The 14,078-nt window shown below is 37.9% G+C and overlaps 1 protein-coding gene across 2 annotated transcripts in view; it reads left to right on the plus strand.

The window, feature by feature from the left end:
- Positions 1-14,078, plus strand: part of PLPP1 (phospholipid phosphatase 1) — a 132,762-nt gene that overhangs the window by 71,390 nt on the left and 47,294 nt on the right. The window contains exon 2 of one of the 2 annotated variants that reach the window (XM_044663947.1): positions 7,223-7,374. The exons of the other annotated variant lie outside the window; for it this stretch is intronic. Coding sequence (XP_044519882.1) covers positions 7,223-7,374 — 152 coding nt within the window. The remainder of the gene's footprint in view (positions 1-7,222; positions 7,375-14,078) is intronic. 2 annotated transcript variants of the gene reach the window in all.

Genomic DNA, 14,078 nt, shown 5'->3' on the forward strand with positions numbered 1-14,078 from the left:
TCTTTTTTCCTCATTTGTACTTAACTCAGTGAGAGATACAAAAGGGGCTCAATAAGTGTCTTTTTGGTTGCTATTTTATGGAAGATTACTGTTAAAATAGGTCAAATATCTAGTTTTTATACTTCCCTCTTTCCCCCCAGGAATTAAGGGAAGAGTTGAGTCTTCAAGCATTTATTAAGCACCTACTATGTGCCTGCCTTTATGCTAAGCTGTAGTGATATAGAAGACAGCTCCTACTGGGAGAGACAATATGTAGATAACTATAGAGAGAAGATAGAGTCAGGACCAATGGGACATAATCAAACAAGGGAAAAGGGGAGGACTAGGAAAAGCTTCTTATAGAAAATAGGATTTTTAGCTGGTATCTGAAAAAATCAAAGACATCAAGAAGTAGTTGGGAAATGTTTCTTGAGAGTAATAGATGAATGATCCCATCCATTTAAAAGAATTTATCAATAAATCCTTCAGTTTTTGCAAATGTGATATTTCAAACTTACTGAGAAGGGTCAGTTTTTGGTATAGGTGTAACAAGTTGGATCACAGGTTTTGTTTAAAGGGTGGAGAACTATTTAGGTACAGCAGTATTATTACCACATCTAAAGATATAATTATTTGTATTTCAGTGTAATCGCCTAGTTATGTCATAGCATTTAAAAATCCTGTGCATTGAGTAATGCCCTTTATCATCTCTACCGGTGTGGGAAAAAATTACAATTTTTAAAAGTAGTTAACATGAACTAATCTATTTGTAAATATAACATTACTTAGAAGGATTTTATAAGTAAGCAAGCATATCTTGATCCTTTCAAAGATACCAAATTAGTAGGACACCATGAAATAAACTAAACTGAACAAAATGGCATTATTAATTTTTGCAAAACTTGGGAGAGAGGGAAAGTTTTCTTTTTCAAACTTAGGTCAATGTATGAACAAAGTAAGCAATTGACTGATCTTCTAAGACTATAAATAAGATCATATTAGTCCAAGTAGCTTGGCATGTTTAAAACCTTCACTCATTTTTTTTGAAACATCTTCATACATTAAAACTTTTAGGGTATTGTCTAATAATTTAGCTACTAAAAATTTCTTGGAAGAAAACTGGAAAATTATAATCTCTTAAATAAGACCTCAGAATCCTCTGAGACCATATTTAATTTTAAAAAAATGTTTAGCAGTAAATTCATGAAAAGATTTTTACTGTAATTTTTATTTTTTCCCCTTAAGTTCACACATCACTCAAATTATAAATGTCTGAAGATGCTGTGACCTTTATGCTGTTCTTTTATGACAGGTTATGTGAAGAGAAAGTGATTAGTAGAAGTCTAGTGTGAACAAATAATGAAATCTTTTTATTTTATTTTTTTAATTTTAAACCCTTAACTTCTGTGTATTGACTTATAGGTGGAAGAGTGGTAAGGGTAGGCAATGGGGGTCAAGTGACTTGCCCAGGATCACACTGGAAGTGTGGGAAGTATCTGAGGCCAGCTTTGAACCTAGGACCTCCCGTCTCTAGGCCTGGCTTTCAATCTACTGAGCTGCCCCACAAATAATGAAATCTTAAGAATATTTGTTGTGCTACATGAATGCTGATGAAATGAAGCACAAGCACCTTTTGTCATGCTGATATAAATGAGAACCATTTATAATAAAATCATCTTATTTTTCTGACTTTCTAAGGGACAGTCTCCATTTGGGTTGACAAATCTTGTTTGGAAACATTTTTGGGGTAGAAAATTCTGGGATTTTTAGAAATATTATTTTAAAAAAAATTCCTTTCTGAAATTCCAGGGTATTGACTCTTAAGACAGAAGAGTGGAAAGGGCTAGTCAGTGGGTGTTAAGTAAGTGCTTTGTGCAGGGTCATACAACCAGAAGTATCAGAGGCCTGATTTGAACCCAGCTTTTCCCAACTCCAGGTCATGGACTCTATTCATTGTGTTACTTAGCTGTCCCTTTTAGGAATATTCTTACAAGGAAGAACCCTTTTGAGTTCTCTCTTCACTACCTACTATGGAATTGTTACTCAATAAATCTAATAGCACAGCTTACATTTTATTATCTGTCCTCTGCTTAACATTTAATTATTTGTGTAGGAGGGTACAGCTATATGTGACCAACCTTTCAATGTTAGGTCAGTTATAAATCCTAGAGTGCTATTTTATTATTATATTCATTAAACATAGTGTTGTTAGACTGCCCATTCAGCTCTAGGTCTGCCTCTTTTCACCAACTTAAACTGTACTTGAAAATTTCCTATTAATAGTGCTAGAGTATCATCCGATACCAGTCAGTGGCACTTCTGGTGCCTGAGAATGGTGAGTTTAATAACATATAGACTTATATATGTAACTTATATTGGCTTTATAAGAGGAGAATTTCTGTTCTGGAACTGACATCCTTGTGAACAGAAATATATCTTAGAACCCAGAAGAGGATGCAAGTTAGCAGTCCTGTCAGGAACAACTGGTTAAACTTGGTTTCTAGCTTTGTGTTAAAAAGGTTTTAGTCATGGGTTTGATACTGTTGGGTCAGGGCTCTTGGCTTTATCCTGTCACACACTGGCCAGCTTGTCTCCCAAGTCCAGGGCTTTTGTGGCAGCTCTTCATTTTCCCCAGTTACCAAAAGTAGGTTTCTAAGGAAGGAAACATGGGGTGTGACATAAGTAGAATGGATGCCATTACATTAAAAAACAAACAAAAAAAAACCACCTTCCTTACCTTCCATCTTAGAACCAATACTGTGTAGTTCTAAGGCAGAAGGACAGTAAGGGCTAGGCAATGGAGGTTGAGTGATTTACCCAGAGTCACATGGCTAGGGAGTGACTTAGGCCAGATCTGTACCCAGGACCTCCCCACTCTGGGCCCGGCTCCCAATTCACTGCCCCATCAAATCAATATTGATTAGAGAATTGAAAATCAAAACAACTCTGAGATGTCATTTCATACCTTTAAGATTGTCTAATATGATCAAAGGAAAATGAAAAATGTTGGAGAAGATGTGGGAAAATTGGGTCACTAATACATCGTTGATGGAACTATGAACGGATACAACCATTCTTCAGAGTAACATAGAACCATGCCCAAAGGGCCATCCTTTGCATCCCCTTTGACCCAGCAATACTGTCTGTATCCCCAACAATAAGAGACAAGGGAAAAGGACCTACCCGTACAAAAATATTTTTAGCAGCTTTCTTTGTAGTGGCAAAGAATTAGAATCTGAAGGGGTGTTCATCAAGTGGAAAATGACTGAAAAAGCTGTGCTATATAGTTGTAATAGAATACTATTACACCATAAAGAATGATGAACAGAATGATTTCAGAAAGACCTGGAAAGACTTATAATGACATAAAGTAAAGTGAGCAGAACGAGGAGAACAACATGTACACTAGCAGAAATAGTATATGATGATCAGCGGTGAAGGACTAAACTGTTATTAGCAAAGCAAATTTCTAAGATGTCCACTAAAGGACTTATGATGAAAAATGCTATTCATCCTCAAAAAGGAACTGTTGGAATCTGATGGTAGATCAAAGCATTCCATTTTCCACTCTTCCACTTCATGAATTTTTTATTGTACGGATGATATGTGTCTTCTATCACAACATGAGCAACATGGAAATATGTACAGCCTGAAAGCACTGGCCTATATCAGACCATTTAATGCCTGGGGGGCGGGGTAGAGTAGAAAGGGAGAAAATCCAAATTGTAAAATGTCAGAAAACAGTTGTCAAAAATGTTTTCTATGTGTAGATGGGGGGGGGGGGGGAAAAGAGATGATTCATTCTAATGAATATCCAAGAAAAAAATTATCATTACTATATACACTCTGTTTAGGCAACAATTAGAAAGTTTTATTTAATTTGTCATTAACCTAATACCAAGACATTTCTAAATTGGGGAGTGAAATGTTCAGACTGACATATAGTTCCCCCCTTCTCCTCTTGCATTGGGCAGACCCTACTCTAAAAGGATAGATGGAGGCATTCGCCCATAGATGGATCTATATCTTAGTGTACTGAGGTGGAGAAAGGGTTTTGTTGTTCATTCGTTTTAGGCATGTCTGACTCTAAGTGACTCCATTTGGAATTTTCTTGGCAAAGATACTGGAGTGCTTTGCCATTTACTTCTCCAGCTCTTTTCATAGATGAGGAACTGAGGCAAACAGGGTTTAAGTGATATGTCCAGGGTCACACAGCTAGGAAGTGTGTGAGGCCAGATTTGAACTCAGAAAGATGAGACTTCCTGACTCTAGGCAGTGGCTGTCTATCCATTGTGCTACCATCTGTGCTTAAGTAAAGGCTCTTTTCTAACAACATGTATCCTACCTTTGTTGTTCAGTTGCACCCAACTCTTTGGGACCCCTTTTAGGGTTTTCTTGACAAAGATCCTGGAGTGGTTGGCTATTTCCTTCTACAGCTCATTTTATAGATGAAGAAACTGAGACAAGCAAGGTTAAGTGACTTGCCCAAAGTCATTTAGCTAGTAACTATGTGAAGCCAGATTTGAACTCAGGAAGAGGACCCAGTCTTGGCAATCTATCCACTATGCCACCTAGCTGCCCAGGAGACTAGAGAGGTTCTTACTACTTTGTTAAATTTTCTGGTTTTGTTTGTTTGTAAAAACCCTTACCTTTTGTCTTGGAATCAATACTGTGCATTGGTTGCAATGCAGAAGAGTGGTAAAGGATGTGGGGGTTAAGTGACTTTGTCCAGGGTCACACAGGTAGGAAGTGTCAGGCCAATTTTGAACCTAGGACCTCCCATCTTTAGGCCTGGCTCTCAATCCACTGAGCCACCCAGTTGCCCCCAATTTTCTCATTTTAACAACTACTCTGTCCATTTAATTAAAGGATCTTTTCCCTTTTGTTTTAGATTGATCTCATCTACATACCTTCCCCCCCCCCCCCAAAAGTGTTTTTCCCCAATCTGGGAAGAATTTTAGAGAAAACAAAAATTATTTCTAGAGAACCTAAGAAAAGCTTATTTTCAATATGCTTCTGAATAGGTAAAAACACATATAGAAGGTTTCAGGTGCAAGCCAGATAGTATGATCCATGGTCCTTAGAATACAAGGGCAGCGGGGCAGCTGGGTAGCTCAGTGGAGTGAGAGTCAGGCCTAGAGACAGGAGGTCCTAGGTTCAAACCTGGCCTCAGCCACTTCCCAGCTGTGTGACCCTGGCCAAGTCACTTGACCCCCATTGCCCACCCTTACCAATCTTCCACCTATGAGACAATACACCGAAGTACAAGGGTTAAAAAAAAAAAAAAGAATACAAGGGCAGCAAAGCTGATGCTAATGGTATTTTGATTGATAAAATCATAATCCATTTTTGATACTGAGCCATTTAAGAATGCCAAGATCTTTGGTGGCAGCAGCTTTCTTTCTTGTGGGTCTTTAGTAACTTTTATTTTAGCACGCCTCCACCCCCCTTACAAGTTGCTGAGCTTGTGTTTCTGGAGAGTGGCTTGCCATGGTGACAGCTTTGAGTACTGAGGAGAAAATCTGGGGCTATTCCCACACCCTGATGACTCCTGGGTCATAAGCCTGTTGGTGGCAGTTGGTCATCAGTTAGTGGGCTCCTTCTTTAGTGGGCTTCTTCTCTACAGTTACTTCCCCCCCTCAAAGATGGCTAGGAGCTTGGAAAGGAAATAGGAATGGTGGTGATGATGGGTTCTCAATATTCTCAAGGGTGTTTGGTGTTGACTGTCTTTTTCTGGGTCTCAGGGGAGGTGATGGTCATAATGAAAATCATACTAGTGGATCATAAATGAAATTTCATATATGAATGCCTTTCAGTTTGGCATTAATGGTCTAATATATCTGTATGCTGAGTTAATAGAACTGAAACATTTTCTTGGCAGACTGGATTTGGTGTTAGGATATGTTTGTTTAAACATTTTTGTCTCATTACCCTCTTCGTGACCTGGGACAAGTCCTTTATCCTTTCTGGACATCATTTCCTTATTTGTAGTATTTTGGGATTGAATTAAATAGCCTCTAATGTTCTAAATCTATGATTGTCGGATCATAGATATTAACTAGATCTTGAATATAGGGCCAGGGCTGGGCATGGGGACAAAGAGAGCTGGTGACCATCATCTTCAGCTTGTTGCCCTTTTGGTGCATAATCAGTGACGCAGAGCAGTAAGGTGAAAGAGTAACTTGTACCAAGACCAGTTTGCAGTGAGAGTTTTCTGCTTGAGCCATTTGAAAAGTCTTGAAGTGTATGCATATTTAATTATTACCAAGCATCTCTGCTGAACTTTATCTCTTTTTTCAGCCAGTTAATGTAAGGTATAAATTGTCTGGACTGTAAGACAGAAACTCGACTTAAATGCATCTCTAGGAAATGAGTATATGAGTAAAACAGTAGAAGATAAGAGACTTGGTGATCAACTCAGGAAATGTTTTTTTGAAAGAAATAGAGAGTTTTCCTATTTTCCTCTTTGGTTTCCATATTGCTTTACTTTAAGAAATTTAAACTTTTTACTTATCTTCAGACCAACCAAGTGAGATAGGTAAAGGTATGCCTTGTATTAAGTTTAAAGGGAGATAGATTGGATGAAAGATGAAATAGCCTCAGTGAAATATGGTTTACATTGTCAATCAGTTTGGGGCTCATCTACATCCTTCCTATTGACCCAGCTTTTTAAATGCTGAGTGGAAGCATTCATTAAAAGTTCTTGGTGAAATTGTTCTGAAAAGCCAAGAAGGAAATGAAAAAAGGAAAAAAAAAAACAATTTGGACTTCTGATAGCTTAGCTGGTGACTGATGTTTTAAGGGAATTGTGTAAAAATGTGTCTTTTCTAGGGGCCGTGAATTCTCTCTTTGGGAATGATCATGAGAAAGTTTAAGTTGTGCTCCTTTTCCAGAAGCAAGGTCTGTTCATGACTGACTGTTCAGTGACCAATTGACAAGCAGAACAGGACACCTCCCATTTATAAAGCCATCACCCAGGAACAGAAAGATTCTGAAATTTATTTGATCTGTGTGGTCTAGAAACAAAGAGAGAGGAGGTTGTTAGTAGGTGTGAATGAAAGTCCCTCGAGCCTTGTTTCTAGTAGGAAAGAGATCCTTGTATACCTTGAAAAAATTATAACTTTCTGACTCTGCTGTTGCATGCTTTGCTTTTTCTTAAGTGCAGTCTCTTCATTATTTTCTCTGGCATCCCTGGCTTTAATGTTTCTTTTTTAATGATTTTTTTATTTATTCCCTTTGCTAGCTGGATTACCTTTTGCAATTCTTACTTCAAGGCATAGCCCCTTCCAGCGAGGAGTATTCTGTAATGATGAGTCCATCAAGTACCCTTACAAAGAAGACACCATATCTTATGAATTATTAGGTGGAGTAGTCATTCCATTCAGTATAATCGTTGTAAGTTAAATCTACTTTTATTGAAGAATGTCATTTTTGGATTATTTGCTTTGTTATTATCTATTAAATATATTTAATCCTCAGAAGCAAGTAGAGATAATAATCATAAACTAACAATAATAATTAGCATTTATATAAATGCCTATTAGATGCCAGGCCCTATGGAAGCACTTTCCATATATCATCTCATTTGATCCTAAGAGGTATGTGCTATTATTATCCCTCTTTTACAGTTTAGGAAACTGAGGCAAACTGGATGACTTGTCCAAGTTTACTTGATTAGTCTGAGATGGGATTTGATCTCGGGTCTTCCTGACTCTAGGCCTCTAGAGAGTCACCTTAATGCCCAAGATAAGTGATAGAATTAATTTTTGAAGTTTCCCTTAGAAAAAGTAGGTACAAAAAATAATCAAGTATTAGAATAAACTTTATTATGAAGGTAGATTATATGCCAATTTGTAGTTATTTTTTACATTTCTATGATTTTAGAAAATCAATGTTTCATTGACTTTTTCTAATGAAAGTTTCAACCAAAGTGTTATTCTGGTTTGAAAATGAATCATTCCCCCTCTTTAGAAATCTTGTAGTGATGACTGAGATCCCCTTTTCAATCTTGAGTTCTTTGAGATTCTCTAGTCCCGCTTAAAAAAATTATATATCCATAAAATGTACATCATACTTCTAGAATATTTTGAATCTAGAATATTCTTAAAATTTTTTTTTAAACCTTACCTTCTGTCTTGGAACCAATACTGTGTATTGGTCCCAAGGCAGAAGAGTGGTAAGGGCTAGGCAGTGGGGGTTAAGTGACTTGTCCAGGGTCACACAGCTAGGATGTGTCTTGAGACCAAATTTGAACCCAGGACCTCCCGTCACTGGGCCTAGCTCTCAATCCACTGCCACAGTCAGGCAACAAGTAATTAGCTTAGTTTCAGTTGCTTTATAAACAACATAGTGTTTCTTTTCTTTTTTTTTTTTTTTAACAAAATCAGTGATACAAACTTTGCTGACAGACTTTCTTTCTTTTTCAAAAAAGTTCAAGAATATTTATGTGTTTATTTGTACAAGGCAGATGGTGAATTCAGAAAAGTCTAAGAGCTGACTCCTGCACTCAGAAAGCTTCTAGTCTAATTTAGGTGATCATGATCTAAATATGTTAAAATTCTGCAGTGGGAAAAAATTCACTTAAGATAGCAATGCAAAGACAATTATTGAATGGATTGTATCTGTAATAATTTCCATAAGGATTGCTTTTCATGCTTCACAACTTGCCAATATAACTTACTTTAGATTGAATATAGTGGGATCTGTATACCAGCACATAAGCAATTTAAACCTTCCTCTCCTTGGAAGCTTTCATTGGCTCTCTGCTCCCTACAGGATGGTAATATGATCAGATCAGTGTTTTTGGAAAATTAATTTGGTAGTAATGTGCTGAATAAATTTAATTGGGTAGAGAGAGGTAGGAGCCCAAAGATTTATAGACTATTAGAATTGGAAATAAAGTTAATGTAGAACCATGATTAGAAACTAGGTTTCCTGACTCCTACACCTATACTTTCCACTACATCAGTATAATGGATACCTGCCTTAGAATCTATTTGTACAAGTAGGTCTGTAGGTGCAAAGCATTAGTATATTAGCATTGTCATTCATCCTATCTTTCAGTTGTATTTATTTAGTGCAATCAAATTCTCATTGCCAAACTTGCCAAACTCTCCATATTTTTAAAAATTTAACTTTAACAGAGCAAAACTATTTGGCATGTTCAAATTGAGATGTATAATGCCCATATGTTTCTATGAAATTAATGTTTCTTCATTTAGTTGAAGAGGAATAAACGTCAGTTCTCAAAACTTGAGTTAACTCATAGAATCTGTTTTTAAAACATATACTTCAAGATGCTCCATTTGGAGTTTATTGCAGTGAGCAAGAAGTTGTTGCAGTAAGGTGTTTATTGCCATAAGCTAGGGAGGTGATAGTGAGCAGGAAAGGAAAGTATGGATGAGAGGGAAATTGAAATGGATGAATTAATGATGAGAATGAATGAGGTTTGGTGCCTTGATAACGAGAGGGAATTAAAATAACTCTAAGAGCAATATTTTTTTATTATTATTTTTTTATACTTTTAAACTCTTAACTTCTGTGTATTGGCTCCTAGGTGGAAGAGTGGTAAGGGTAGGCAATGGGGGTCAAGTGACTTGCCCAGGGTCACACAGCTGGGAAGTGTCTGAGGCTGGATTTGAACCTAGGACCTCCTCTCTCTAGGCCTGACTCTCAATCCACTGAGCTACCCAGCTGCTTCCCTAAGAGCAATACTTTTAACAGAAACAGAAAGCTAGTTTTAAGGATAGATGAATTTAATTTTAGACTTACTGTGTTTGAGGGGACTATGTAGCATTGGTAGTTGTCAGTGCAATTTGTCAATGCAAGATCAGTCCAGAGCTTGTAGGAGAGACCTAGATTTGGGAGTGACTCCTCTTACAGATCATTAAAGGACTGGAGTCAGTCACTGGTCAGTAAACATTTATTGCACACCTGTTACATGTCAAGCACTATGGTGAGCAGTGGGGATTAAAATAAGAAAAAGAAAGACAGACCAGTTTCTGCCCCCAAGAAGTTTATAATCTAATAGAGAAAAAGAGTACACACGAAGTAGCTAAAAGAAGGGACCGAACTAGAGAACACACAGGTTGTGGAATTGAAACCAAGCAGAGCAGCTGGTGGGAAATGCAGAGATGGAAATACTAAACTCTGTATAAAGGGAGACTTTGGGAGGAGTTTGTCTCTCCACCCTCCCATTGCTGCAAAAACCAATAAAAAAGAAGTAATAGTGCAAAGACTGAACCTTGAGGAATATTCACAATCAAGGGATAGAAAGCAAGGAAAGCCAATGAAGGAGTTTTGTATCAGGTGATGGAGAAGCACCAGAGTAATGTGGTATTGTGGAATCCAAAGGAGGAGAAAATGTTAAGGGTAGTGGGTGATGGTCATGTGTAGCAGAGAGGGAAAACAAATGAAGATTATAATTTGATTTTATGGGCATAAAATAGACTTTTAAGAGAACAATTTCAGGACAACGAAGAGGACGAAGCCACATTATGGATGGTTAAGAGAATAGTGAGAGAATGGAAGTAGTGGTTATGGATAACTGAGAGTAGAGGTGGGGGTAGAGAAGTTAGTTTCAGAAATGATAACTATCTCTGCCTTTTAATATAAGAGAGAAGGCAGAGTACGTGGTTATGTATCTACATAGTTAAAGGTGGCTAGTCTGTTATCTCACATCTGATGTAAGCTCAGTCCTTTTGGTAGGGTGCCAGAGTGAGAAAAGAAAGTATATGAGATGGTAGCATTAGGAAAATAGAAAGTAACAGTAATTTTTGAGTACCTACTACATATAAAGTCCTAAAGCAGTTATAAAGGTGAATAACACAAAGTCTTATAACCAAGAGGTACAGTAGATTCTTGAACTATGAGCTAAAGACCTGAACTTTAATTCTGCCTTAGGCTCTTAATAGCTGTGTGACCTTGCCAAGTCATTTATACCCTCAGCTTTAGCTTCCTCATGTATAAAATGAAAAGATTGATTGAATGACCTTTAAGGTTCCTTTCTAGTTCTTAATATATAATCTTGGTTCATGAAATTAACTGATCCAAATTGAAGCGAGATAAAAAGCAGAGGTGCAAGCTAAATCCTTGAGAGTTTAGAATAATAAATCAAGAACCTTCCTAGGCCAGGCTAAGCACTTAGGAAATAGACATTATTGGGGCTGCACTTTGAAGGATGTGCAACATTTCAGAATGTGGAGGTAGGAGTAGAGGGAGTATTTAATGAAACTGGTGAGCAATTAAAAAAATTTTTTTGAGCAATTCTTAAGCCCAGATAGAATGAGGAATAGGAGGAGAAAAAGCATTATTGTACAGTGTTACTTCACTGAGTCAGGTTCCAACAGCAGAGGTAGAGAAGGTGGAATGTAAGGTTTTAGTGAGGGTGACTGGTCATAGCCTAGTGTTATGATTAAAAATTATAAAGACTGATTTTATAAGAGAAATTAATATTTTAATTGCCATGCTGATAGAGATAAATCAACCACGCGCCTGTAAGAAATCTCTGGCGCCTCCTCCATTTTCTTCCATACCTTCCCTACTCCTCTCTGTCCCTTGGGAGCCCACTCAGGTAACCAAGAGGCCTTCTCCAGGCCGCCCTCTGAATTTAAGCTGCCCTATATGTGACGTCCCCACGTCCAAAAACCGGAAACCCATTGGATCATGGGGAATGTAGTCTCAAAGTCCCCACATGTCCACAGGAAGTTTGTAAGATACTTTAAATGGCACCTCCCCGAATTCCAAACACACACTATGCAGGGCCTGAAGTGAATCTGGTGGGGGGTAAGCAGGTCCAGGAGTGGGGATGGGACCCAGTGACAGATGTTCCAATAAGATTTGGTAGGTGGGAGACAGGGCAGGAGGTTGTGGGGGGATAGCAGAGGACTCAGAGACATCAGTCATGATGGTGGCTTTTGTTGATGGGTGGATCTTAATGAGTCATCCTGGATATTGGCCACCTCAGTGTCTGGAGTCTGTTATTGTTAAAGTGCCTGAGAATATATCTACTTTGAGGGCCAGTGAATGAGGAACGGGAGGCCTGACACAAGAGACATTTGTGAAAAGGGGAAAAAAATATTTGGGGTTGTTAGAGAATCAAGCAATCCAACCATCTCTTCAGGTGAGCTCCATCTTCCCAGGGACCTTAATGCTTTCTCCTCCATGCCAGTCACTCACGGCCCTATTTTATGAGCCACTGTTCATTGTAGGGCACTACTATTAAGGAGTATGCAAAGATCCCATTCCCCTAGGGCAGTGATGGCGATTCTATGGCACGCAAAGCACTCTCTGTGGGCATGGCACCCCCCCCCATCCCCCCAGTGGAGCTGCTTCTCTCCACTACCACACCTGATGGCAATTTTCACACCCCCTGCCCCTCTGCCCAGCAGCCCAATGGTAGCGCACAGGGGGTAAGGTGGGAGGCTCACAGGTGACAGAGCTGGAGGGGAGCAGAGCACTTGGACCACTTCCCTCCCCCTCTCTATACTCACTGAGGACATTCCTCGCTTCTCTGTCCTTCCTCCCAATGAGAGTGCTCCTTCCCTCCTGTGTGTGTGTGTGTGTGTGTGGCAGGGAGGTGCCTGGCACATGGTCTCTAAAAAGTTTGCCATCACTGCTCTAGGGCCTCTTAGTCAACTTAAAGGAATAAATACCTATTTCTACAATTTTAGATATTTTCAAGTTGTCAGGAGGAGGATATTGGCAAAGGGATGAGCTGCTTTGTTGTCTCAAGTGGAGCTGCTTTATTTTCCCTAAATTATTTCACATAGGTAGCTTTATTTTATAACATGGACTTTTGAACTGTAATATAATTTGTTTGCTAAAGTTATTTGTATATTTAAAGATAAGGAAACCAATAAACGGTTTGCTCTCTGAAATTATTGTATTTTTGCCTATCTCATTCCCTTTCAACAATTGAAACCTTGTGATAAAGGTAAACATGACATGTTTTTATCTCATGTAGTCAGAGAATAGTTTATTTTTTAGTAAATACTTTTTCTTTCTTTTTTTAAATAGCCATTTATTATTCTTTGTGTTTCCAAGCATATTGATCTAAATACTTAAAGCATTTTGGAAAGTTTTCTTTTTGTGCCTTCAGGATCATTAAAATATTAGGATTTAGAGCTGGTTAGGGATATCAAAGATCATGGAGTCCAAACTCCTTATTTTATAGGTGAGAGAAATAAGTAACAAAGAGTTTTGTGTCTTGATCACACAAATTATTAAGTGGCAGAACCAGGATTTGAACCAAGATTTTCTGATTGAAAATCCATCAGTTTTTTTAAGTAGAGCTGGTTTTGGTTCAGATTACTTCTGTCCATTACTTAAAACTTATTTGTTCTAGTCTTCTCTTGAAGCTCTTCTTATCATTTAGTGATATTGTTATCCATATATGCAAATTACAAACATATGTGAAAGCTTACACAATTGTTGGACATATGGGAAGATATGACTTAATTTTTGCCAAAAGTGCAAAAAAGTGAGGCAAGATGTACTTGAAATGGCCTGTATTTTGAGGAGGGGGAAGCACCAACTAAGCAGGTTTTTAGCGACTGTTTTATTAAGACTTCCTAAAGGAAGTCTGACTTAAAGATCTCCTGGAAAGGCGGAATTGAGAGGCCCCATCAGCTAAATAAATGCTCTTTGTACCTTTGGCAAAAGCATTCAGGCTCTGTTCCTTTAGTTCAGATTCTGACTTCCTGAGATTACTACCCTTTTGGCAAAGCAGACATTTCTCTTTCATAGAAAGGTCAAGGATAAATGAAAATGTATTTTAGAATAAAATCTCTTTCACATTGAAGGCTTTCCTATTGAGTTTTTAGTAGACTAATATGGGAAATCTTGCATTCTCTGAAAAATGAGAGTTTCCATTTTCAGGCCACTACTGTATAATCAACCTTTTAAAGCCATATTTATTGGAAAATAAAGGTTAAAAAAAAAACCCAAACAAGAACTTAATAAATACTTTCTATGTACTAGGCACTGTGTTAAATACTAGGAACCAGCAAAAAGAAAGAGTTTAAATTGTCTCAACCCTAACTTCTTGTCCAGTATCCAACAGAAAAATGAAAATGATTGTCAGCATCTTTTTATAGTTC

The sequence above is a fragment of the Gracilinanus agilis genome, chromosome 1, assembly GCF_016433145.1.
Source record: "Gracilinanus agilis isolate LMUSP501 chromosome 1, AgileGrace, whole genome shotgun sequence".
Taxonomy (NCBI): Eukaryota; Metazoa; Chordata; class Mammalia; order Didelphimorphia; family Didelphidae; genus Gracilinanus; species Gracilinanus agilis.